We start from the raw sequence: 26,925 nt of genomic DNA on the forward strand, positions 1-26,925 counted from the left end.
GCTTGCTCTTTTCTTCTGTAATTAATGGGAAGGCCTTGCATCTCTGTATTAGGCCCTTTAATCCTAGTGTTGCTAGATGTTTTACAAACAGCAATTAATTCCATTAAACTTCACACACACCACCACCTTGCGGTAGGTTATTCCTCTTTGGGACAGACCATCTTTGCTTGTTACACTATTGTGTACCAAGTATATGTTCATGCAGATTAAGCTAACTAATAATCACAGTAAAACCTTTGAATGTAGGCCATGGCGTGCAGCTTTACAAAGGTCAGCCTTGTGCAATGCAGACTGAGGAGGAAGCCGGAGCCAGCTTAACACCAGTGACGAGCCAGCAGAATGAAAGCACCTCCTCTTTCCAGTTCTACAGCATGCTGAGGGCGCGTGCCCCCGAACAGTCCTTTGTGACCTCTTTCTGACTCAGTTCCTATAGCTTTCTAATGGGGGAGTGGGGGGAGCAAGAAGATATTGCTCATCATCCTGCCTTCTAAAGGCGCTGCAAGAGGGGGGATGTTGCAACATTCGGTGAGGTTCTCAGGCGAAAGGCAGAAATTAACAGATGATGAAACATGGCTGGACTTATCTTCACACTATCTAAACAGGCCAAGCAAGGGAAATGCCAGCACCCTCACGACCTGGCAGGGAAACAGGTGCTGCCATTAGCCCTACTTAGCAACTATTATAGGCTCCCAGAGGCTGAAGACTGCTCCTGGGATGAAGGAAAGCAAGGCAAGAGATACCACACAGCCGCTGAAGAGGTAGCTAATTACTTTTTCTCCTTGCATGTTGCTGTCTTACTCGGCTTAGAGTATTTGAGAAGAAGTGAGTGTGGAGAGAGACTCAGAGAATGATGGGGGCAGCTTTTGCTATTAGACACTCTTTCCAGATCTGAGCATCTCGTGCTAACCGTCTCAGTGTATTCAGGGTACCATCCTAAGAACTCCATCCCCTCACTCAGCCTCCCCGCCCTGCCTCCTTTTTTGTGTTTCCTCTGTCACTCTTGTGAAACTTGCATTTGTGACGTGGGATTTTGGTGTTGGCCTTATTTCCACAAGAGGTTTAACTCTTGAAGGTCACTTCTACCTCCACATATTCAAGAACAAATAGGAATAGGAATTATGAAAAATAATGATATTCTAGCTATTATTTTTCTGACATGAAATTTATTTTTAAAAGTTTGTTCACTTTACATCCTGATTGTAGCCCCCCCCTCCCCACCACCCACACCTGCTCACTACCACTGCCACTTTCCCTACCTATCTGCCGAAATTGAGATGAAATGCAAAATTTTTTGTTTTATTATATCCTTTGCTAAATGTACTAAATGGTTACTTGTTGAAATAAAAACCAGTGAATTGTGGGCTATTTACAAATATATACTATCACTAATTCTAGATTGTTCTCATTATCTCTAGAAAGAAATTTCATACTGCTTATATGTCTACCTTGTGATAAAATGTTAATTTTATTACTTGGTTAAATAATGCTTATGATTTTTGCAAATTTCAAGAGCTACACACTATACTTGAGAATGCACAAATATGCACATATATGATTATTGTTACAATGAGTTTTCTTAGTTTGCTTTTTAAAATATTTATCTTATTTTTTATCATTTGCTTAAGCTTTCTCTCTCTCTCTCTCTCTCTCTCTCTCTCTCTCTCTCTCTCTCTCTCTCTGTATGTGTGTATTTTATATGTGTGTCTCCTTTCTCTCTCACACACCTTTATCTCTGTTTAAGGATTACTTGTGTCAACTTGGAGAGATGAGTGCTGGCCAGGGCAGTGTGTGGATACAGTGACTGTCCTTTACTGAACGGCTTCCCAGACACTATTTCTGAAAGCACAGCTTCAAGAAGGAGATCCCTGTGGCCTTCATTCTCACTTTACATGCAAGCAAACAGAGGCCGGTGGAGTTCATGTTGCTTGCTGTATCTCCGGGTGGCAAAGCTGCTACCCGACAAAACCCAAAACGGAAGCCAAGTCCTCCAGCTTTGAACTACATGTCCCTAACCACTGTGCTACCAACTGATGTTAAAATCAATGTTTCGTCTAAAAAATGGCAATGACACTTGGTCAGCACTGTCAAGACACTTTCAAAGTTCACCATTCCTTTCTCTCAGCATTCCTGCTGAGATATTTCGGGGCACGCCCAAGTTAGTTCTTGTAGGCCAAAGACCACGTAGCAAGACTAGCTCAGACATGGATGGCTGGTAGCTTCTCTTTCTATGCTTCTCTGTACCACACTGGGACTCCCTACGGGCATCTCAGACTTACATTCCAACTCGCAGAATCAAAACCCAACAGACTTATTTACGCATTTGAATCCTTCCATTGGTCTGAGGATAACAAACGTGACTTAGTTATTTTGTGATTATATGCCAAAACTATAATTTTTTTGCATAACTTGCGTGTAAATAAATAAGTGGATTTGGGGGATGGAGAGATGGCTCAGGACCTGGGTGTGATTTCAAACACACAGGTGGCAACTTACAACCACCTTTAATTACAGTTCTAGGGGATCTGGCGCCCTCTTCTGGCAGTTGAGGGCACCAGGCACATATGTGGTGCATAGACATATACGTGAGCAAAAAAACGTCTGTACACGTAAAACAAAGTTTGAAAAAAAAAATCAAGGAAATAAAAACCAGCCCCTTCAATTTTTGCTGTCATTTGAATATTTTGTTTCTCGACATCTGTTAGAGTTTACTCACAAACATTCGAGCTAAAAAGGACTGCCTGGCATAGGTTGATCATAGTTTTATGCCTTTACTACACGCTTGTCAAGAAAAGCAAGCCCAGCTCTATACACACATTAAGCACACACACAAAAGGAAGTGTGATTATAAACATTTGTTGAGGTGGAGTATGAATAATCTGTACCATTTGTAAGTAAAATGAATGAGAATGGTACTAAAAAAAATTATTGATTGGGGATTCTAACTAAGCAAAAGAAAATCTTAGCTCTGTTAGCACCCCCACCCCTCCACCCTCCCACGCCCCATCCCCACCCCCAATAATCCAGCTCCTCAGCTTCTGGGAATAAGGCAGCGACCTGGGAGTTCTTGAGCCGGTTTCTGCAGAGGGTCCTGCCAACTCTGCATTGTCCTTGCTGGATTTGCAGTCAGATGCCTTACGCTGGCAGGCTGTGGGCAGGCAATGAGTTTTTTTCCCCCTCTAAGTTGGGTACAAAAAGATCGGCCTGGGAGCAGCTTCGTCGGAGACAGCTGCTTTGAGAGAATGCAGGAACAGGGAGCAGCCAGAAATTCCTGCTGGCACGAAGTGCCCGGGGGAGGAGTCCACTTTGCTAAGTATTGTCATTTGCTGAAAGAAGGTGTGTGTTCAAGAAGTAGGGTTTAACCTGGAAGATCATTAACTCTTTCACTCAGCGGTCCGGAGGAGGTGGCCCTGGAGTTGGTCCTGGAAGTGTCTGCACACAAGGGTCAGGGAGCAGGAGCGGAGTGCGTTTCCATGGGGGACCACCGCCTTAAGAAGGACCAGCACGCTTTACTCAACGCAGGGGATGAGAACGAGATGGTAAGTTTCCAGCCACAGCCTGTCCCGTCTTCTTCTCTATCTTCTTGCTTCCCCCTTCCCCAGCTTCGCACACGCACGTGCGTGAACACACTCACACAACTTCACTGCGCGTTGACTCCGGGGTTACACAAGAAGACAGGATATTCAAGGAATCTCTCTGTCCTGTAAATGTAACTCCTGACAGCATGAGTTTGGTAGAATGAACATATTGTATTCATTTTCATCAAGATTGTTTTCATTTGAAGTAAAACAGAAGGGGCAAGGAACACAGGGCCTCTTGATGTCTTTGAGTCTCCATCTGTATGGGAAGTTGTGTCCAGAACTCTCATTTCAGCAGGTCCCCGAGGTGAGGACCAGAGTTTTCCCTGATAGGGAGAACTGAACACCAAAGGCAAGGCAGCCAGGGGCTGGGTCTTTGACCTCTCTCTCATCTCAGTCTTGCTGCTGAGACTGCTCAGCAGCGGAGACACATAACACAAGCACCAACAATTATCAACCTACACGCACTTTTTTTTTAACTTCCAAAAAAACCCATTTACTGCTTTAGAGGTTGGCTACAGACAACTTTGTGTAGTTCATTGTCCTCTCGTGGTAGATGTGCTCCTGAAACTTGAGAACTGTAAGAAAATCACAGATGACTCTGTTCTTGTTGAATTTAAAGCGATATTTCTCAATTACAACATAATCAAGAGAGAGTCAGAGATGTGCAGCTCTGTTTAATAAGGTCTTTCTGCTAATTGTGTAAGCATAGCCTTTTATGCCGGTAATGATGCAATTAAAACGTGAAAATGTGATGCTCTCACTCTATAATAGCGTTTTATCTTCCTGGAATTAATATACAAATAACAAACCCGAAAGATATTTACTTAAAATGTTTTCTTGGTTAATTGCTTGAGTCCTGACTATTAAATTCTTTGTTCTAAAACTGGTCTTTCAAGTTTAATCTGCTTACCTGTTTCTATAGCAACAACATTTTTTTTCCCTTTGGACCTTCTGGAATAGATCCCATCTATCAAAGCTTGAAAAATTATAAAGAAATAAGGGGCGCCTTAATTCAGATGGATTTCTTAGCCATGTCTTTACTTCTCTCAGATTTTACTATTAAGAGATAGTTGCTTTCAAGGCTCTACCCAAATGTCACCAGAAAAATGACTTCCTGGCTTCACAGTGGCTCATGTTTCTTTTTCCTCTCAAGTATTTCCTTGAGAGATTGAAGTTGAATGCTTACCATCACCTTGAACGCTCATACCAGAAGGCAGGGCCTTTTTTTATGCCTTCCTCCTTTTTCATTTGTAAACACACACATCCTTCCCTTTCTTGACTACAGTTTGCCTTTCAAATACCACATGGGTCACCTATGTTCTTGAAGACTACCTCCTCCTTAGCCTAACAAATGTCCTAGGTCAAACAATTCCGCTACTGAGTCATCTTTGTTACAGCACCATCAACGACACCAGCTCAGTTTTGTACGAAGTTGGAAGCACCGGCTGAGTGCCTTGGCTGGGGAAAGGACACTGTGTATTTTGGTGAGCAGTGGGTTGACCAGTAGGCTCAGCAGGGGTGCAGTGTTAGCATGCACGCGTCCAGCTCCCTGTCCTGTTCCAACTGCAGAAACCTGCCTGGTGCTGCACCATTTTTCTTACTACACTGTTCCTTATTCTAGGCAGTAAATGTCAAAAGTTGTCTATCATCTATCTATCTATCTATCTATCTATCTATCTATCTATCATCTATCATATATTTTTATTCTAGGTTTTGGTATGCAAAGTATTTTCATAGCTACTTGGTCTTCACCATGACCCTGTGAGGTCAATGGGCAGAACAATATACAAGGCATTTATTTGCCTAAGGTTGCCTCCGCCAGCAAGTCTAAGAGCTGGAACATTCCATAGCTGGTAATTCTGTGTTTCTGTATCTGAACACAGCCCACAGATACCTTTTCAGATTTTACCGGGCTCACTGTACTCCTAGTAGGACATATTTCTTCTCCTAAGAAAGCAAAGCTAAGGAGAATGTCTGATCCCCCAAGGTAGGCTGTTTTATAGAATTTGTATCTGCTGAGTACATTTGTCTCCTCTGACTTGTAGGCTAATCCCTTTTAGAAAGCCAAGACTGTCTAAACACGTGGCACACCAAAGTGTTTACAGATTCTTTGTAAACAGCATGGGTGTGGGCATTTCTAATTGTAATTCTTCCAATGATAGAAGTGGCTTCAAATTTCAAGAAAAACTAACAGTCTGGGGTTTAGCTCTCCTATAAAAGAAGAGAACGGACGGGATTATCTTTCGGTCCAGAATCAAAGAAATAGAAACCAAAAAGCAATTAGAGGTGACTTGAAGTAACACTGCCTTCAAGAAAAAAAAAAAAAAGAAAGAAATGAAAAGGATAAGAAGGCGCCTGTTGGAGAAGGCTTCCTCAGACACTCTCAAAAAGCCTCAGAAAGATGTCTAGAGCACATGCTTTGGCCTTGAACTAGCTACTTGTCTATTCAAGCCCTAGCCCTAGTTTCTATTTCAATAAAATAGGAGTGGTCCTTTTTTTTTTTTCCTTTACTTTACCTGTCTCACAGGCTTCTTAGAAGGATTAGCTGAGAGCCTCAATGTGGAAATGTTTTGAGAAGGAACAATTTTGGGGACTCATGACTGCTTAATGTCTAAACAAAGATAGGAGTGGTTCATACCTACGCAATTAACCCACTGACTGAACACTGCCCCACAACAATGATGTCACCTTTTATATTAATAAAAAAATATATATATATTTCTGTTTTCTGTAGAGGCCTGATCTTACCTTATACTCGGGGCAGGAGCTTTCCTTTTTGTGCGCTGGGAGTATGAGGTAGCCTAGAAGCTTACATACTCAAGAACCGCAGTCTGTCACATTTCTCATTGAAATGCCTTAGAAGTACCGCTGTTCATTTTTTTCATGCGTGACTGACAATGATATAGATTAACTGATCCATCGAGCACATAAGTGAAATGACTGTTTCTGGAGAGGTGTTTTATTCTAGCAAGAGTTGGAAAAGTGATGTCCCTTAAATTTGCTCCTAGGTTTTCAGCAAGTAAAAAGACAAAACAAACAAACAAACAAACAACAACAACAACAACAAAACACCAAACATTTGACTGTTTTTCTGATTATAAAGGTACTGTGTGGAATTTTGTGTGTGTATGAAAACTGAGACGATAACTCAGGTCTGAAGAACAAAGGAGATATGATCCATCAGTTTACATGCGAATAGGATTAATATTACCATGCCGGTGCCTCTTTTTCCACGCTTATACAAGGTGCTCATACAACCACAGCATTCAAATATTATCTATAGTCTTCAAATTCTGTACGTGGCCTTGTGTTATGGAAACACTGGGCAATGGGCCCCTGTGTAACTGTTACACCTTGTGACTGCACATTGGTGCACTGAGATGAGCAATGCTGATGGGATGTACGCTACAGAATCCTGTAGGTAACTGCAGCGTGCCTTCCACCCTGCTCCCGCCTGCACATTGCTGACCATACTGTTTTCTCATTAGCTCCCTATCTATGGTCTATCTACCCGCTCACGTGCATCTGGATACAATTTAAGTATTACCTGTTGTTTCTCCTACGCACTGTGTCCAAATAAGATAAAACCGGTCACAACCTACCCTTAAGGAATGCATACAAATCCTCACAAACACGCATTTTGGGGCAGAGAATGGGATCTGAATTCTCTTTTGAAGGCTGCCTCTTTTTTTGTCACAGCTGAGGGCAGATGTCCCATGGGCAACTCTCCTTCTGATGCAGCACCGCATGGCTACGCCAGTGTTTACCTTGGGCTTATATGAATTCTCCTCCATCTCCCACGGTGCTTAGCTGTTATTCCTAAATTTGTGTTGGCTGTAATGGACAGCTTTGGGCAGTTTTGGATATTCTTCAATTTATTTCTTAAGAACCAATGATCAGGGCCGGGCGTGGTGGCGCATGCCTTTAATCCCAGCACTTGGGAGGCAGAGGCTGGTGGATCGCTGTGAGTTCGAGGCCAGCCTGGTCTACAAAGTGAGTCCAGGACAGCCAAGGCTACACAGAGAGACCCTGTCTCGAAAAACCAAAAAAAAAAAAAAAAAAAGAACCAATGATCAGAGATAACACTGCAATACCAACAGAGATGTACAGTTTACCTTTTGACTGACACATAACGAATACCCCATTTCTCTCTATAAGTTATGTGGTGATATTTATACTCTGAACAGCAGTCTCTTTTTTATGGATATTTACTCTCACCTCCACTCTATCCTCAAATATTACTTTTTAACTTTAGCTCACTTACTCCAGGAAAACAATGGTTGATAGCTGTATTAGTTTCTGCGTTTCCCTGATCGGGTTATACACACTAATTGGCATTTATTTTTCTTCACCTAGGACTTTTTACTTTTGTTTCTGATGTTATTAATGTTGCATTAAACATTTAACCTAACACGCATGCAGCCTGAACTAAGAGAATGGGATTGTTTTACTTTGCTTTCACCGTGGTGCACGCTAGAAACAAGTGGGTCATGTCCAAAGGTGTGCAAAAAGGCAGCGGAGGTCACAGAGGCAATGTATTTGGTGGTATGCTGGCAAATATTTAACACAGTTAATTATGTGAAGTCCTGGGAAACACAGGAGATGCCTTTCCAATTTCCAGGTCATTTCTGAGTCCCTGGCAAGATGCTACTACTGCAAGTCACTTGGAGTGGGTAGCAGGTGGTATGTGGGCTCAGCCACACTGGCAGTCCCACCATCTCATCACTGTGACTTGGGGCTGGTTTTTTTTCCCTCACCAATTATTTGGCTCCAACTGATAGCTGATGTCTCTCCTTTTCTTCACTAACACCCCGGAGCAGAAGCCCCTCCCCCTGCGACTTGGTGGCCACTCACTTATTATGCTTCATGAGCACCTCTGAGATGCTTGCCAATGTTAACTGCTGGGCCTGCAGATCACATAGTGGAGGGATTGTGTTCAGGCCGAGACATTTTGTCCACTGAAATGTTCAGGCAGCTGGGCTACTCGCCAAGTCTGATGTCTCTAGTCTCAATTCATTGCTGCAGAGCTCCCATGAAGTGAACCCAGCTCTGATATAAACTCGTGGGGAGGTCATTTAATCGCTTCTGGAGAGCAGGGATCATGCCTGAATCACCGTTCCATGGCCTTCCCCTTTCCTTTCCTCTCAGAACCAAGCCCAGTCTCTGACACAAACACTGTGGCATTGGCTGGTGTAGCTGCGAGTTCCATCAACTCGCAGTTTTTCCTTCTGCGAAAATCAAAGAGTCAACAGGACTCAGAAACAGAACTGCTTTGAGGAATTAAACAGCAAGGCTAAGCTGGGCGTGGTGGCCCATGCCTTTAATCCTAGCACTTGGGAGGCAGAGGCAGGCGGATCAATGTGAGTTCGAGGACAGCTTGATCTACAAAGCAAGTCTAGGCCAGCCAAGGCTACACAGGAAAAAAAAAAAAAAAAAGCAAGGCTAAAAAAATCTATGTATTTTTTGTTTTTTAAAATGGCCAATAATCCCATGTATTTGCCAATTAGCTTTCCACATTCCCAAATACAAACTGCTTGTTCTTCAGAGTTAGTGAGCCACACCATACTAGTTTTCGATGACACTTCATTATAGCCTTTCATTCATTCATGTGTGAGCTCAACAGATACTTAAGTGACCTCTGGCCTGTGCCAGGAGTCCTCTGGGCTAACCACGAAGATCGTGCGTGAATAACAAGCAGTTTCTGCTCCCAACAAGCTCGTAGTTGAGTGGACAAGGCCAAGCACATAATTCGCAGGCCTAGGGCGAAATGAAAATGAGGTGGCTCGTGTCCAACAATTCTAAGGAACGTCAGGGTGATAGCAACACATTACATCGAGTGTGGGGTCGTTTTCAGTGCAAGCCCCTTTGTGACCCCAGGGTGTAGTGTACATCGAGCCTGTTGCAAGTACGTGCCATCATGGAGTTGTGTGAACAGATTTACAGGAACAAGGACTAGGGAGCAATTTGGTGGCAGCAAAACTTAGGGAAAAAAGTAGTATGCAGTTTCCTCTCAGGAGTAGGTAAGAATGTGTGAGGCATGGTAAGGCATTCCAAAGAATGCAATTTTTCTGTTCTAATGACTCCCGAGCACTGGTACATGAAATAACTACTGGGCCCATGGTGGAAATTATATAAAAATAGATTCTTAGACCCCATTCTAGAACCACTGAGCTACAAGTTATGATGATAGAGTTGGACTTATTTGGAGTGGTTAGGGTTTCGCCTGGTCAACACCTGTAGAAACCACAGATTATCTGAGACTAGGAGTGAGACAGGAGATTTTCATGGAGTGAACAAGGTTTGCTGGAGAAAGATAAAGTCACTGAGGAGATGTTTAAAACAGTCTAGACAAGAGGATCAGAACTAAACTAAGGTCTTGTCATAGAGGATGATGGGTAGAAAAGGGACTTGGCAGTAATTAGAAGTTAGTACTAAAAAGAATTGATAATCCATTGACCATAATGCAAGAAATACAGAGAGAGAGAGAGAGAGAGAGAGAGAGAGAGAGAGAGAGAGAGAGGGCACTAACTACAGATAGCTTGGGGGAGGAAGTTGGGAGTGCAGATGGTAATAGTAAATAGTGAATTTTGATGTTGATTTGGGCCAAGTATGGACCAAGACTACACACAAAGTAATTATAAGTAACTGTGCGAGAACTATCATCTCTCTTTTTGTCTATAGGGAAACTAAAGTGACATGCCTAGGCTCATTTGGCCAAGTAAATGGTGAGTGATGGCTTAAGTCCTCAGTGGTTTGCTGTCTGTTGAATTGTCACAGTTCTAGATGTGCCGTCTTGCTTGCTAACAGTGAAAAACAGCTAAGTGTAATAGAAGGAAATACACCAGGAAGGTGGAGACCAGCGCTGAAGTGTTGGCTCTGACAGTATTTATTTTTATAACCATGAAACAAATTAAGCACACCTCTCTCTGACTTTGTCTTACAAGGTAGGGATAATAAATACCTTACTCGTGCAAGCCAAGGCTTCAATGCAGATGATTTCTCAAGCTTCTCTCCTACCCCTGTGATTAAAAGTTTAAAGAGGTACATGGAATCACTGTGATTTAAAGAAAGTGTTGATATTGTTGCTTTCTTTGAGGTTCCGTGGGTTTGGTATTTTGCTTTTGTGTTTGCTTGTGTGTGTGTGTGTGTGTGTGTGTGTGTGTGTGTGTGTGTGTGTGTATAATTTTTGAGACATAGTCTTGCTATGTAGCTTGGATGATTTGAATTTATTATCCTTCTGCCTCAGGCTCTTAGGTGCTTGCTCTACAGAAGTGTCCTGCCATGCCTAGCACTGTGAGCTTTTCTGGTTAAGAAAAGGAAAACATATCTGAAGATATTGCATTCAGTGGGAACTAGAAATTTATAAAGACTGTGTGGACTACTCATTTATGAGGGGTAAAGAGTGTTGGTCAACAATTAACGGGTTCCCAAGCTTACAAGGTGCTGAGGCCCAAAGGGAAGAGCAGAGGTGTGACCTTCAGTGGAACTAGTGACTTGGAAATGTATCCAGAGGAGATTCATCTATGGATAGTAGTTTTGAGACTCCACAAGCATTAGCTGAAGTAAGACAACCCAATATACTACAGCTCTTTCTAAAGGCTCATCAATGTAAGCCTTGGCGAGCTGTCCAAGCCATCACACAGTCAGGGATGCAAGGCTGATGAGGACACAGCCTCCTTAGGCCTGCTATCTGCCTAAGGCTAGTCTTCAGCATAATGAGCACAGTCACGGCCTGGGTGTTCCCTCAGAAGAACAGAGAGGAGGCTAAGTGTCCTGTGTGTTCTCCTAAGCTATGTCCTTTAAGCTAGGACACTCTCTGACCTTGATGGGTGCAGATAGGGTCCTGGCTGAGACTCTCATCGACTTTATCATCTCTGGGATTCAGCTTTGGGGCAGATCCAGGCTAGAAGGTTTTTGAGACTCTGTGACTTTGCTCTCAAAATCAGCACATACTGGGAGTGAGAGACCATTTTAGGATTAGAGGCCATCTCCAAAAGTATCCGAGAATTTAAGTTTGCATAGATAGTTTGAAACATAGAGATAAAAATATTTGCTTGTACCTTCTTTTAAATAAAACAGGTTGTTTTTTTAATAGCCCATTTAAAATTTTTAAAAATTTCAAAATGTGATCATTTTCTACTCATCTTAAATGGGGATGGTTTCAATGTCGCCTTCCTCCTGGAGGAGCATTTGTCTGTCAGCCACGCTTTCCTGCATGTAGACTGGTGGAGGACAGTGGAGGAGCTAAGACGCAGATGACTGTTATGCACAGTTAATGACCATGGTGACTTCATAGCATCCCGAACATTTCACATCCATAAAGTGAGAATCGAGGCTCGGCACCAGGGGCTTTTTCTTGGGTATCCTCTTCTGAAGAGAGATGAAGGAGGACTTTGTAAAGGGAGTACCTCTCCTCTGTGAGAGGCACAATCTTTCAGGGAGTCCATCACCACTGAAAGGCTGTCATTATCATCATCATCATCATCATCATCATCTTCATCTTCATTTTGAGACTTTCTTAGAACTTATTTTGATTATATTTATTATATTTACCCACAACTCCCTCCCTAATTCCGCCCAGATTCACCTCCACCTCCCAAGCCCCCAACTTCATGTCCTTTTAAAATAAAAAAAAAATGACCCATCAACTTAATTTGTACTGCCCACATCTTCCTGGGTATGGGGCCATCCATCGGAGTGCGGTCAGCCTACCAGGATCACACCCTTAAAGAAAACTGACTCTTCCTGCCTCAGAAGGCAGCAACTCCTCAAGGCTCCTCAGTTAGGGGTCATGACCTCTTTCTGCTCCATGCTAGATGCTGACTGGCTACATCTCGTGACAGATCTTGTTCAGTCAACCATGGCTACTGTGATTTTTATGAATGCAGCAGTCCTGTCATGTCCAGAGGACACTGTGTTTGTTGCTCTGGTCCTCCTTGACCCCTGGTTCTTACACTCTCTCTGCCTCTCTTCTGTGACGGTCTCTGTGTCTTGTGGTGGGAGTGCTGTAGAGGTGTCCCATTTGTGGCTGAGTGCTTCCCTGACATTTATCCTTTGTCTTTGTAGCTAGTTATGAATCTCTGAGTTAACCACTATCAGCTGCACAAAGAAACAGAACTCATGAGCTCTGAGGGATGTGCTAATTTATGGGTAGAGAGATATGAGCTCAGAGAGCAGGTTGATGCTATGCCCATTTAGCAAAATAATAGTAGTAAGTCCACCCCTGGGGCTTGTGAGCTCATTAACCATGGGTTCTTGGCCAGATTTACAGAGCTGGGCATATTTCCTCCTGTGGAGCAGGACTTACACCTAATCATAACATTGGTTGCCCTCATAACATCCAAGCCATTATATCACCCTTTGGGCATATCGTGCAATTGTTGATCACTGTTAGGGTTCATAGAGCTTATATCTGGTAACAATCTGATGACACCTTCATTCCCATAGCATGCGTAACATCTATCCAGAGGGAGAAAGCTTCCTGGTCAATATTAACTTGATTTCTTCATAGTCTATGACGGATGCATTTGGTGTCTCCAGCAAATAGGGCAGTACTGTAAAGTTCTAGTGGACAAACAGTGATAATAACAGTAGCCTGCATTGTTGGGGAGATGGTTGGGACACCTATGAGCAACAACTTGAGGGGAGGTATTTTACCCCCGGCAGTGGGCTTTTTATTAGGCAATCTCTGGTTTCTGGGATGAGCATAATTCCCTTTGTAGGTGCTGTGATAAAACACCATGAACAAAGCAGCATGGGGAGGAAAGAGTTTATTTGTTTTGCCCTTCCACATCATACTCCATCATTGTAGGAAGTCTGGACAGGAACTCAAACACGGCAGGGACCTGGCGGCAGGAGCTGATGCAGAGGCCATGGAGGAGTGCTGCTTACTGGCCTGTTCCTCATGGCTTGCCCAGGCTGCTTCCTTATAGAACCCAGGACCACCAGCCAAGGGATAGCACCACTCACAATGATGTGGGGTTTCCCCCCATCAATCACTAATTAAGAAGATGCTCCTTTGGCCTGCCTATAACCTGATGTTATGGAGGCATTTTCTCAGCTGAGGTTCCCTTCTCTCAGATGACTTCAGCTCGTGTCAAGTTGACATAATACTAGTCAGCACAGTAGGGTACCCCAATTGAACATATTATATCACTTATAAAATAGTAGGTTTGGGGGCATGAAGGGGGAAAGGACTCTTAGTGGGGAGAACAATGGGGGTTAGGTAGTATAGAGGAAGAGGTTCACAAGGGATCACTAACATTAAGGATGTTTGGAGGAGCCATATGGAAACCTACTCTTTTATAGAACATTTCTTTTCTTACCTCTGGGGATTGAACTCAGACTGTCGTACATCAGAAGCAAGTTTATACTTCTGGCCCACGTTTCCAGCCAATGGTATATATTTCTTTCAGCTTTGCTGTCCTTCAGCTTGTAAATACCCAGTAACCTAAAGACCTTTTAGTTGAAGGAAAAATTCTCTGTAGTTTTTTTTTCCTTTGTTCAATTCCAAGAAACATTTCCCTCCATTTTCCCTAACCAGCTAAATGTATTCTTCTTGCTGCCATTTTACAGATTTTGTTAAACCTTCCATTCCCTTTTCTTCTTTTCCCCTTCCTTCCTTCCCCTCCCCTCCCCTCCTTTCCCCTCCCTCCCCTGTCCTTCTTTCCTTCCTTCCTACGGGGCTTTGTTGTGTTGTCAAGATTCATATGGAACTCCAGGGCTCAAGTAAGATTTCCACTTCAACACACTAAGAATTGGGGGCCGCAGATGAACACCACCACATCTGGCTCATCTGTCCATTCTCATTCTCAGTCTCTTTTTCCTCTCCTCCCCACCTCTGCTCTCTTTTCTTCTTTCCTTTTTTATGTATCTGGGTCTCTCTTTGTAGCCCAGGCTAGCCTCGAACTTGCAATCTTGCTGTCACTGTCTCTGGAATGTTCTGATCACAGACCGGCACCACTACTACTTTCATTCTTTTTTTCTTAACCAGGAGCATGGTTGATCCTAGGTCAAAAGAGTACTGCTCCACCCAGTAAAAATATGATTCTCTTCATTAAGCCATTAGGAAATCTTGTGGTCACAATCATCTCTTCCTTCTCTGGCTTGGTCTTTTAATATGTAATTTACTTCTCTTCCTGTGTACCCAGTACAGAATATATTAAACTTCTGGCTAATTTTTTTTTCAGAACAAAACCATAGGAGTGATTTTTTTTTTGTTAAAAATCACAAGTTTCTGGTCATTGGGACACAGAAACGAACAGAAATAGAATAGGATCCGATTGCTTGATTAGCTATCGGTGTACCCTCGTATCACATGAATCATGGATCTTTATGCTCTTCCATGTCCTAATGGTAGCTCCATCAGCTTGCTACTCAGTCTAAGCTTAAACTAGGAGTAGAGTCCTAGTTTAAGGACAGTAAGTAAGTGCTAGAGTGTGTTTTTCGTCTCTCTTTCTTCTAGCATCAGTAAAGTTTTGCTTGTATCCTGGAGAGAGTTCTCTCCTTGGAAGTTACTGAACTTTGCCAGTTTCTCTTTGCTATAGAGAAAGAACTAGAGATGCAAGAAGGGCATCGTGCCTAATTGCTGGAGTCATTAGTCACCCTCTTCACACCTGTGCCACCAAGGAGGCAGCTGGGCCATGCTGTTTTCTGTTCCAATCATCTGTCTTTCTCACAAGCACAAGGTGGTGCATGTTGGGAGGAATTCTTAGTACCCAACAGGCTGGACTTAAAATTTTAGACATTACAAACTTGTTCTAGCCATATTTGGCCTTTATGGATATATTCACATTTTAGTAATTTATTTTTTTTATCTGTTTGTATGGTAGCTGTCACTGTCTCCTATGATCTATAAATGAGTAAAGTTGTTTTGTTCTGTCTTTTTTGAAGGTATCTTTCTTAAAAAAAGATTTATTTATTATATGTGTGTATGTCTGTGAAGCGTATGTATGCAGTAGTGCACAGAAGAGGTCATCAGATCCTTTGAATTTCTATTTATAAATGGTTGTGAGATGCCATGTGAGTGCTGGGAACCTAACCTGGCTCCTCTGTAAGAACAAGTGCTCTTAAATGCTGAGCCATCTCTCTAGGCTTGGTATTTGTCCTTGTTTGTTTGTTTGTTTGGAAGTTGGTTCACTTGATTTAGCTGCTGGATTGAGTCAGGAAAGTATATGACTTTGTGGGTTATCTTTTCTTTTTCTGGTGGTTATGACAAAATTTGTATTCTGTGCAGTGTTCTGCATGTAAAAGAAAAATTCTTTATAGGAGACTGGGTGAAGATTAGTCAACTATGGTTCAGATAAGCTAATTATCCTAACCAATATGACTAGGATATAACAGTGGCTATAAAAATGTATGGGCAGTTAGCTTGGCCAAAGTAGTTCAGTGTTGCTTATGCTTGGTATAATAATTTTCTGCACCTTCACCCTTTTTAATGCTTCCTAGTCTTGAGTACATAACTGCCATACATTTTTCATAAGAACTTACGCCAAATTAAAAACAATGGTTTGCCATCACAAAATCATAATCAGCATGAATAACCAAGACAATATATATTTCCTCCTAAAATTAGTTCTCTGTAGTTAAGTTTCCCGAGTAAAACAACTTAGATGATGCATACAACAGTGACTTCCACTTATCAATTATAAGTATGCTCAAGAAACTTTAGAGGATATCAATAAATGCTGGAATAAAGACAGCAAAAAACATGAACAGTTGTATGTAATAACAATAAAAAAATAATTCAAGACATGAAAACCGAATTTAATACAGAGAGAATTTCTGAAGGAAAAAAAGCTAAATTGAAGATAAAATTCAGTCACTCAAAGAAAAAGCTCAACAGAAGTTTCTACCAGTAAAGGGATCAAGTTAAAGAAAGAACATCAGGGCTTGAGGACAAGGAGAAGAACTAATAAGAAAACTCATGAGCAGACAATGCTGGAACTCTGGGACACTACAAAAAGACCAATTCTAGGAATAATATGTATGAAGAAGGAGAAGAAACCCAGGTTCACATTTTAAATGAAACTTTAGAAGAAAATCCCCCAAATCTAAGGAAAGAGATGCCTATAGAGGTGTGAGAGTCATACAAGATACCAAAATAACATGACCAGAAAGCACACTCCCCATGCCATATAATAACCTAAAACTAAATGTACAGAAAAAGGAAGGATATTGAAAACTTTAAGAGAGAAAGGCCAAGTTACATTTAAAGGCAGGTCCACCAAAATAACACTTGACTTTTCAATGGAGACCTTTAAAGCCAGAAGGGACTTAGGCTGATATTTTCCAAGTTCTGAAAGACCACAGATGCCAGCCAAGGCTACTATACCCAGCAAAACTACCATACTTAAAGGAAAAGAATCTTTCCATGATAAAAACATTTAAGGGACTCAACTCTACAGAAGACACTGAAAGGATTACTTCAGTCTAAAGAGAAAGTTAAACACTTCCAAGAGGGCACACGGAATAAATGGGACAGTTTCAGAATAGTTAATCTAAAGAAATTAAAGAAAACACCACCAGCACTACACAGTGACAGGAAATAATAAGCATTGTTCAAAATAATTCTTAGTTTTAATAGTCTTGATTATTCCATAAATAGTAATAGAGTAGTAACAGACGAGACTATAAACTAGGATCTATCTTTCTGATGCCCCCAAGAGACATACCTCACCATCATGGTAGATGCCACAATAGATTATAAAGATGAGAAAAAGTATTCTATAAAAATGGAACTATGAGATAAGCAGATATAGATATTTAATATCTGGCAGCGTAGATTTCAAACCAAAACTAGTCAGAAGAGACAGGAGGAACATGTTATATTCATAAAAGGAAAAAAATCTACCAGGAGGACATTGCAATTCTAAAGGTTTGTACACAAAACAAAGGGGGACAGAATTTCATAAAATAAATAATATTTTATCTAAAAACACAGATTAACCCCAGCACAGTAATAGTAGGTGACATCAATGCCCATTGCCACCAACAGACAGATTATCCAGGTAAAACTAAGCCCCAAAACATTGGAGTTAAATGGCATCATAAATAGAATGGAATTAAAAGACATCTATAAAAATTCCACTTAATTATTAGTTAATATACATTTCTCTCACCAGCACATAAAAATAGTCTCCAAGATTGAAACATATTAGGACACAAGGAAACTCTCAACAGATATAAGAAAACTGAAATAACATCTGCATTCTACCTGGCCACAGTGGAATAAAGCTGGCTATAAACAGCAATAGAAACTACAGAAGGAGCACAAACCCATGGAAACCAATAACACACCACTGAAAGATAATTTGGTTAAGGATAAAAATCACAAAAAGAGGTTTAAAATTTCCTAGAAATCAGAGAAAATGAAAACATAGTACGTCCAAATCTTTAGGGCATAATGGGTGCAGGCCTAAGAAGACAATTTATAGCAGTAAGTACCTACATAAAAATTATGGAACTTTACAATTAATAAGTAAACGAAGCATGAATCTCAGTGGTTCTCAACTTGTGGGTCATGACCCCTTGGGGTCAAATGAGCCTTTCACAGGGGTCACATATCAGATATATTTACATCATAATTCATAACAGTAGCAAATTATAGTTATGAAGCAGCAATTAAATAATTTTATGCTTTGGAGTCATCATAATCTGAGGAACTGTATTAAAGGGTCACAGCATTAGGAAGGTTGAGAACCACTGAACTAAATGTTTTTAAAAGCCAAGGATAAACAACACCCCTAAAAAGGTAACCAGGGTGAGATAATCAAAATCAGATAATGATAATGAAATAGAAATGAAAAACTACAAATAATCAAAGAAACAAAGAGTTGGATCTTTGAAAAATTAACAAGGTTGGCAGACCGTTAGCTAAATGAACCAAAAGAAAAAGAGGATCCTATTAACTCAATGAGTTATGAAAAGGGAGACATTACAACAGACCCTGAAAAAATTCAGAGACTCATAAGGACATATTTGAAAAGTTTTTATTCCACCACACTGGAAAACTAAAGTGGACGAATCTCTACATATATATGATGTAGATAATAGTTTAATAGACCCAATCTCTGAAATAGAAGCAGTAGTTAAAAATCTCCCAATTAAAAAAAGTGCCCAGGGCCTGATGGATTCAGTGCAGAATTCTACTAAACCTCCAGGGAGTTACTCCTGAATATCCTCCAGAGCTTGGCGGTCAGACCTTGTTGTTGAATATGCCATATATTCCAGTCATGGAACAAGGAGTAATGAAACTGATAATCTCCTGGAAGCTTCATCCCTATCGGCTAGCTTTCACAGAGCTGGAAGGCGCTATGCACACTATTGGAGGAAAAAACGTAATCATCAAAACCATCCAGCTGTGAACTCTGAGAGATGAGAATGAAAGACCCGGCAAGACAGGACCACTGATACGACAGTGGCACAACTGTTGTGGGAGTAACTAGACTTTTTTTTCCCGATTTTTTGGAGACAGGGTTTCTCTGTTTAGCCTTAGCTGTCCAGGACTCGCTTTGTAGATTAGGCTGGCCTTGAACTCACAGAGATCTGCCTGCCTCTGTCTCTCCGTGTGTTGAGATTACAGGCGCGGGCCACACTTTTTAATTGTATTTATTGCCTGCTCCACAAGATGTAACCCCGTACTGGGTACTGTTATCAGAGATCAAGAACCTGTGTTCTATGATAGGCCGTAACCCTTAGGGGAGATCCTATTAGTTCTCTAAATGCTAAACGGACACAGCATTAAACTCACTCTGAATGACTTTCGCTTTATCCGTTGCTTAGGAGATCTCTCAACCCTTATCCTTTATTGGAGAAGCTCCATTTTTGCAGTGGATGATGGTTAACCCAGAGACTGCTGGCCAATACGCAGAGGATAAGACACTGTGAAATATTCAGCCCTAAATGAGACATCTTTCTCACAGCCTCTGTTTTCCCAAGGCTCAGGGATCGCTGGGATAGAAAAGGCCCGAGAGGTGGCAAGAAGCAGAGGTGGTAGATGAGCACACTGAAACAGTGTTTTCTGCACACGGCAGGCAGGTACACAAGCGAACTCACAACCGCCGTGGCAGCATGCACAAGGCCTGCGTAAGCTCAAGCCCTAGGCTAATTTCTGTTGGCCACTTCTCCAGATCGACTTCCTGTCTAGCTTTCAGCATACCTTTTATTACAGTTAGCTTTTTAAAAATAAGGGCCTGAAAACCTCAAAGACACACTGTTTCAGGCACAACAGAATTAGTTTGTTAGTTCAGTTGGAAGGGCGACACGTGGTACCATTTTCATGCACGTAGAGGCCTGGGGCAGAGAAGGTGCCTCAGTGCTGGCCTTTCATCTTCTTGCTGGGTAGCCCTGACGTGCTGGTTTGTTCTTGCACCCCACCCAGGGTTTTCTGACAACTGGGGCTGTATATCTCCAGTATCAATCCAGTAAAAAAAAAAAAAGTAAATTTCCTTTCCTCTTTCCAGTCCTCACAAACACTGATTCCTTCTTGTGGGGTCTTCATCACTTCCCATTCAGTCCTGTGGCCCAGAGAAAGCCGTGCGTGTAGCCACACGATAGCATGTGTAAAATGTAGAAAATCCTCATCTAAAAAGTACCACAGGATGCCGTTGTCCAAGGCAGGTTCCACTAGTATTCTGCTTAATATATGGATCCAATAATTTTCTTCGTTTGCTACCCTTTCGCGTGTGTTTTTGAAATTAACTTTGCAGTCATAGCGCATAGTTTTATGATGTCTTTCTCCACTTAACTCTGTTACACACATATTCTTCTCACCTTATTAAAATCCTAAACAGACATTATTTAACAGCTGTATAATAGTCTTTAATAATTGCCCTTTTGTTATCCTCACAGATGGCGTCTGTTTCTCACAGTGAGAAACTGTAGTAAACATCTCTAGATATAATTTTTTTCCTTGTCTTGTATAAGCTCTAACAGGGAAGAGTTTTCGTTGCTAAAGACCTCACCTTGTTGAGGTCTGTGTATTTGTAGGCTGCTGAGCTTCTAAATCCCCTCTCAAGAGGAAAGGCCAACCTCATCCCATCGTTAGCGGCTCAACTGCTGTGACTGGATAGGCGTTTGCTACTCAGAAATCCTGTGTTTGCTGCTCACCAGTCTAGAGAAGCAGGAAGAGGGACTGGAGGCAAGGTATTGAAAGGTTTCTCTTGACTTCAGGATCTTTCAAGGAAAGAGCATCGTGATTTTCATATAAAGGATGCTACATCAGCAGACCCTGTTGGATGGGTGAAAGGGGCTCCAGCAACCAATTGGAAGCAGTCCCATTTCTCATGGGTAGCCCCTTCAACCCCAGTCACTGTGTATCTGATGAGGAAGAAACAAAAGAGCAACATTTCCTCCAAGCTACCTTGGTATAAAACTCAACCCCCTAGGGTCCCAGCTGCAGTATTGATTCTTTAATAGAACCTTCCAGTGTGCGGCTTTGCAATTTGTGAGAAGGAAAATTCAATCACCTTAATTCTAAAAATTTACCTCCAACCTTAGTGCAGGAGAAATTTACAGTTTGCACGCTAACAATGTCTTAACAATTGCTCCTGGAGTGTCCATGAATAAATGAGTTAGGCCCATTGAAAACAGAAGAAAAGAACATGCCCATAAGTGGTCCAATGTTTCGTTATCACAAGGACATACTTTTAAAGTTAATTTTTAATGACTTATTGTTCAACTGTTTACTGCTGTAGCTCCAGTGCTTAGAAAGTGCCTGGCAACTGGTGGATGCTGTAGATACTTCTAAGATAAGTACTTAATTATTGGTGGATATAACTGGTTACAGCTAGGTTCTGAATTCATGTGGCGTAGCATATGTGGCACTCACTTTTGATAGTCAACTTGATGGGACTCAGAGCCACGGTGACAACAAATCTCTGAGTATGTCTATGAGGGATTTTCTAAGTGAGGTTTCCTGAGGTAAGAAAACCACCCTAAATATATGTGCTCCCTTCCATAGGCTGAGGTCCCAAACTGCGTTAAAAAGGAGAAAGTGAGCCGGGCAGGGTACCAGCACTCTCCCCTTTGTTTCTTGACTGGACTCGGTGTGACTCAGCTGCATCATGCGCCTTCCTCCGTGCCTTGCCCACCCACGTGGATGGTGATCTCAAACTCTGAGCCAAAATAAGCACTTCCTTATTTAAATTCCCTTTGTTGGGTGTTTTGTCACAGCAATGCGACTAATAGATGGCACAGGCCCAGTGAAAACAAAGAAGAGTCATCATTTAGAGAAGTAAGCTACTGGACTTTGTCCCATCCGCTTCACACCTTTGCAGAGTTTCAGGCCAGGGCACTCTTTCTTACTGACTATTTTCCCCCGTCCAATTTGTGCGTAAACTCCCTCAGAGGAGGAAATGTGCTGAAAGCAAACCATTTCCTTCTAAGATAGACCCACAAAACAAAACAAAATAAACCCAAGCCTCTTTGTTACGTTAAATTGATATGTGGTTCCATTACCGTCAATCCATTAGTTAACCATCTTTGCCTTCTGGGCCCGCCTGTCCAGTGCACACTTCTGTCTTCCTCATTTCCATTACTTTGTGCATCTCGGAGTTCTTCCTGGTTGGCCTCTGTCCCCATGCCTCCAGGTAGCTCTTTATCATCCCTATGATACTCATTTCTTCAGCAGCTCTTCAGAAGACACAGTTCTTTGACATCAGCCTCAGGTCTCAGAAAGCCATTACGCTTGATGGCTTAAGGAAGCTACCATCTCTTGGTGCGGTTCTCCTGTTGGAATGCCAGAGATTGTGGGGTTCCTGGGCATCGGGGAGGAAGGGTGAGGTACGGAAATTAGCACTTTCTTTCACTAAGGTCTGTGTAGAAAAGGAATCTAGAGACTAGTATGCCACCTGATGATAGATCTGTCCTATTCTGGTTGTCGTCATGATCATCATCATCATTGACATCATCATCATCGACATCATCATCATTGACATCATCATCATTGACATCATCATCATCATCATTAAGTATACGACGGACTGACTACTTACTTCATTCAAAACTCATCACTAAATATTTTATCAAGGTGTGGGGGTGAAACTGGACCACACTGTGTAGTCCAGTCTGCCCTAGCCCTCATTGTATATCCCAGGTGGTCTTAAACTTGGTATCCACTAGTCTCAGCCCCCTCCCCAAGGGGTGAAACAATATGTGTGTGCCACCACACATGGCTACTAGCTAAGCATTTTAATCTAATTCTTTATTTTAAAATTTCAATAATTCTGTTAGGTATTCATAATTATGTTACTATCACTGTAAGTGGAAATAATAAATGTTTTTGTTTTTTCTATGCTTAGTGTTTACAAACCATGGCCTGTGGATAAAATATGACCAAAATTGCTCTTTTAACTGAAGTATTATTGGAAAACAGCCAACTTGACTGGTTAACATTGCCTCTGTCTGTTTTGCAGCAGAAATGAGTAGTTGTGAGGAAGACTGCATGGCCCACAGAACTGAAAATGTTTTATTTCTTTTAAATATTTAAAACATTATTTAATTTTTTCCATACAATGCATTTTGATAATATTCTTCTCCCTCCAACTCTTCTCAGCTCCTCTATACTTTCCTACTCATCTAACTTTCTTCTCTCTCTCTCTTTCTCTCTCTCTCAACCCCAAAATAATAATAATAATAAAGAAATTATAAAACCACAGGCACAAAACAAACCCAAACAGAACACTCACAAAACACATGGAGCCCATTTTGTTTTGGCCAACTTCTCCAGGGCATGGGACCCTTCCCCGCAGTATGATTGGTGTACTCAGTGGCAATCCACTGGAGAAACCTGACTTTACCTTTCCCAGCAGGTATAAAGTGGAAATAGCTTCTTAGTTAAGAGTGGGATTTTTTTGTTTTTGAGGTCTTCTTCGTTCTGGGATTTAAAAATTTTTTTTTAATTAAAAAAATTTTTTTATTAATTTGTTCTTGTTACATCTCAATGGTTATCCCATCCCTCGTATCCTCCCATTCTTCCCTCCCTCCCATTTTCCCCTTATTCCCCTCCCCTATGACTATTCCTGAGGGGGATTTCCTTCCCCTGTATATGTTCATAGGGTATCAAGTCTCTTCTTGGTAACCTGCTGTCCTTCCTCTGAGTGCCACTAGGTCTCCCCCTCCAGGGGACATGGTCAAATGTGAGGCACCAGAGTACGTGAGAAAGTCATTTCCCACTCTCCACTCAACTGTGGAGAATGTTCTGACCATTGCATGTCCCACGTTCTGGGATTTTATCTGGCTTGCACCTACGCAGGTCTTATGTGTTCTGTCACCATCTCTGCGAGCTCACATATGTATCAGCCTTATGTCTGGAAGACAGTGTTCCCCTTGGAATCACTCATCATCTCTGGCTCTTATAATTTTTCCACCTCCTCTTCTATATTTCTCCCTGAGCCTTGAGGGGAAGGGTTTAATGAAGACATGCATTTGGGGCTGAGTGTCAAGTCTCCCACTTTCTGTACATTTCCAGTCATGGGTCTGTAGGTTAATTATCATCTACTGTAAGAAGAAGCTTCTCTGATGAGGGTTGAGTGATGCTCTGATCTATGGATATAAGAAAATGCCACTAGGAGTCTTTTTCTTTTTCTATATTCCTTTAGAAGAGTAGCAGTAGTAGGTGTTCCCTAAGGTCAATGACTTTTGTAGCCTTAGGTCCTTGGCCACCTTACCAGTGACAGGTATGGGTTCCATCTCATGGAGTGGGCCTTAAATCTCCCTTTTATCCCAAGTGGTTGGTTACTCCATAACGTATTTGCCACTATCACACAAATATACCTTTCAGTAAAGTCACTGTTGTAGGCCACAGAGTTTGCAGCTGGGTGATGTTGATGTTCACTTGAAAATAGTTTATCATTGGCATCTGGCAAACAAAGCAAAATGTTTGTTGACCCATGTTCATTACATTTTTTATCCAAAATTATCATAATTACTATTTTTTATTATTTTAAGTTTTCTTTAAGTTTTCTTTATTGCCACTGTCAAGCACATGATAGGATCATCCAAGTGTTTTCATCCACAGGTGCTGTTCAGTAGAGAGATGGAAGGACCTGAGCTGGGGTATATGGAAGGGTCTGTGCTGGGCAAGGAGTTTCCTCTTCTTGTCCTTTATTATAGATCTGCAGGAACTGATGGGTTATTCACCTGTGCTTCATTTTGAAGATGCCCAGAAGCTTCACTTATTGGAAATAGTGGCCAAAGGCCTATGGAAACCTACCCCATAAGCATAGGATTCTAGATATAAAAAAAGTCACTCAAAAATAATCTAGCATGACTCTTCCATTTTTTTCTCTCTTTGGTTTGTAAATATATTATGAGATTCACACTCAGCTGTAAGAAATAAGACAGGGCAACCTTATGCACCCAGGTTTCCCCATTGTGAACACCTAGCAAAACTCATCCAATAATATAGTCAAAGTAGTGACAATTCTATCCTCCTAAGGGGAATTCATGTTGTTTTTTTCACAGCTACCCCCATTTACTTCCCTTCTGTATGATTTCCATAAGCTCTGGAAACCATACATTCTCTGTTTGTGCAATTTTATCATTTCAACAACATAATTAATATAAATGTAACCATACAGCTACATAAGTTTGGAAGGAGACTTTATTTTTGTTGTACCTATAGTATGCTTTTAAGTGAAATGGAGTTACATCATCCCCCCTTTCCAGCCCCTTCTAGATACCCTGCTGAACCCCCTGCATCCTGTTCCCAAGTTCATATCCTCTTCCGTGATTACTATTATTACTATATACATTAAAATGGGCTTTTAAAATAAGCTTCTCCAGAGGTACATATAGATTGTTTATGTCAAGTTTTCCCCTTTTGATAAATAGTATTTTATAGTGCTATATAGTTTGGTTAATGTCCATCCATTGAAGAACTTCCGTTTGTTTCTGGCATTAGTTTGCTGATATTTTTCTCTCTTTTTCTCTTCTCCACAGACTCCTTCATAAGGAAAAAGATTTTAATTTTTATAAATCCAGTGTCATAGTTAGAATTGATTGTCAACTTGACAAAGTGTAGAATCACCTAAAAAACAAAAAGTCTTAATTGCATTTTCAGCAGTTTGGTCTGCGAGCATGTCAGGGAGGGACTTCCTGATTGTTAATGGTGTCGGGAGGCCCAGCCCACTATGGGCAGCATCCTTCTAGCCTGGAGGTTCTGCACTGTATAAGAAGGCTAGCTAAACACAAGTCTCAGGGAGAGTCAGAGGGTGAGTCAGCAAGCAGCTTTTCTTTATGGTTTCTGCTTCAGGTTCCTGGAAGATCCTGTCCTGGCTTCCTTTAATAATGGACCACGACTTAGAAATCTGAGCCAAATAAACCTTTTTATCCCCCCAAGGGTGTGTGTGTGTGTGTTCTATCACAGTCACAGAGAGGTCATGAGGGCAATCCACAACATGAAATTTTCTCTTTATCTCCAGGGCTTTGTGAATCCTTTGAAGATAACATACTTCTGAGTACAAGAATTCTTTCCTTACCCCCTAGTCTTGATTTTATCCAATCTTCCTTCAAGTTTTATGTTTCATATTGAAGTAGGAGACCAATAGGAGGTTCCGTTTCTGTAAGATGGGAGGATTAGGCTGAGGTTTTTATCCCCCCACCTCTGACATAAGTGTCCAAGTTCTTGAGCCCCCATTGTTGAAAAGCTATTTTTCCTTTATGGAATTATTTCTTTGCACATGTGTCAGAAGTCCATGGGGTGTATCTATGTAGCTCAGCTCCTCGGTTTTCTACTCTGTTCCATTGATCTGCATGCCAGTGCTATGAGGCCTTGATTATGGCAGCTAAGTATATCTTAAGATCAAGTGGATGAAACGGTACCACTTCATTCTTATTTTTTTCCAAAATCCTTTTGTCTGTGATAGCTTATAATACCTTTTTGAATTTTAGAATTATCTTATTTATATTTACAAAATATCACTGCAATTTTAACAAGTATTTCCTTAAGCCAATCTATCTATTTGGGAAGAATTAAAATCTTTACTTTGTTGAGTTTTCAAAACCAAGTATGACAGATCCTTCACTTTAGTTAGGTCTTTGATTCTCTTCTTAGCATTTTGAAATATGTGTTTTCTTAGACTTACCATTTTTTGAGTGATTGTACATAGTTTTCATTTTTAATTCCAGTGCTTTCATATTCAATATCAGAATACAAAAATATAATTATGGGTAGGTATTTGTCCTGTATTCTTGTGAACTTCCTTTAAAATTTTAGATGTCTGTTTTGGTAGATTCTCTTCATAGAAATTATCATGTTAAAATGGGAAATTTTATTTCAGTGTGTCTCCCCCACTCCCTTTTCTTGCTTAGCTATAAATTCTAGCAGGAAGCTGGGTTACCAGAG

General features: G+C 41.3%; 1 protein-coding gene across 2 annotated transcripts in view; it reads left to right on the forward strand.

The window, feature by feature from the left end:
* The first annotated feature begins 520 nt into the window (after positions 1 to 520).
* ATP13A4 (ATPase 13A4) overlaps positions 521 to 26,925 on the forward strand; it is a 125,727-nt gene continuing 99,322 nt past the window's right edge. Inside the window, exons 1-2 of one of the 2 annotated variants that reach the window (XM_084802634.1) lie at positions 521 to 758; positions 3,389 to 3,536. In XM_084802634.1, coding sequence (XP_084658760.1) covers positions 715 to 758; positions 3,389 to 3,536 — 192 coding nt within the window. In that variant the 5' untranslated portion in view covers positions 521 to 714. The remainder of the gene's footprint in view (positions 759 to 3,388; positions 3,537 to 26,925) is intronic. The other variant, XM_084802632.1, reaches the window with a different exon arrangement.

The sequence above is a fragment of the Acomys minous genome, assembly GCF_964271855.1.
Source record: "Acomys minous genome assembly, chromosome: 11".
NCBI classification, from domain to species: domain Eukaryota; kingdom Metazoa; phylum Chordata; class Mammalia; order Rodentia; family Muridae; genus Acomys; species Acomys minous.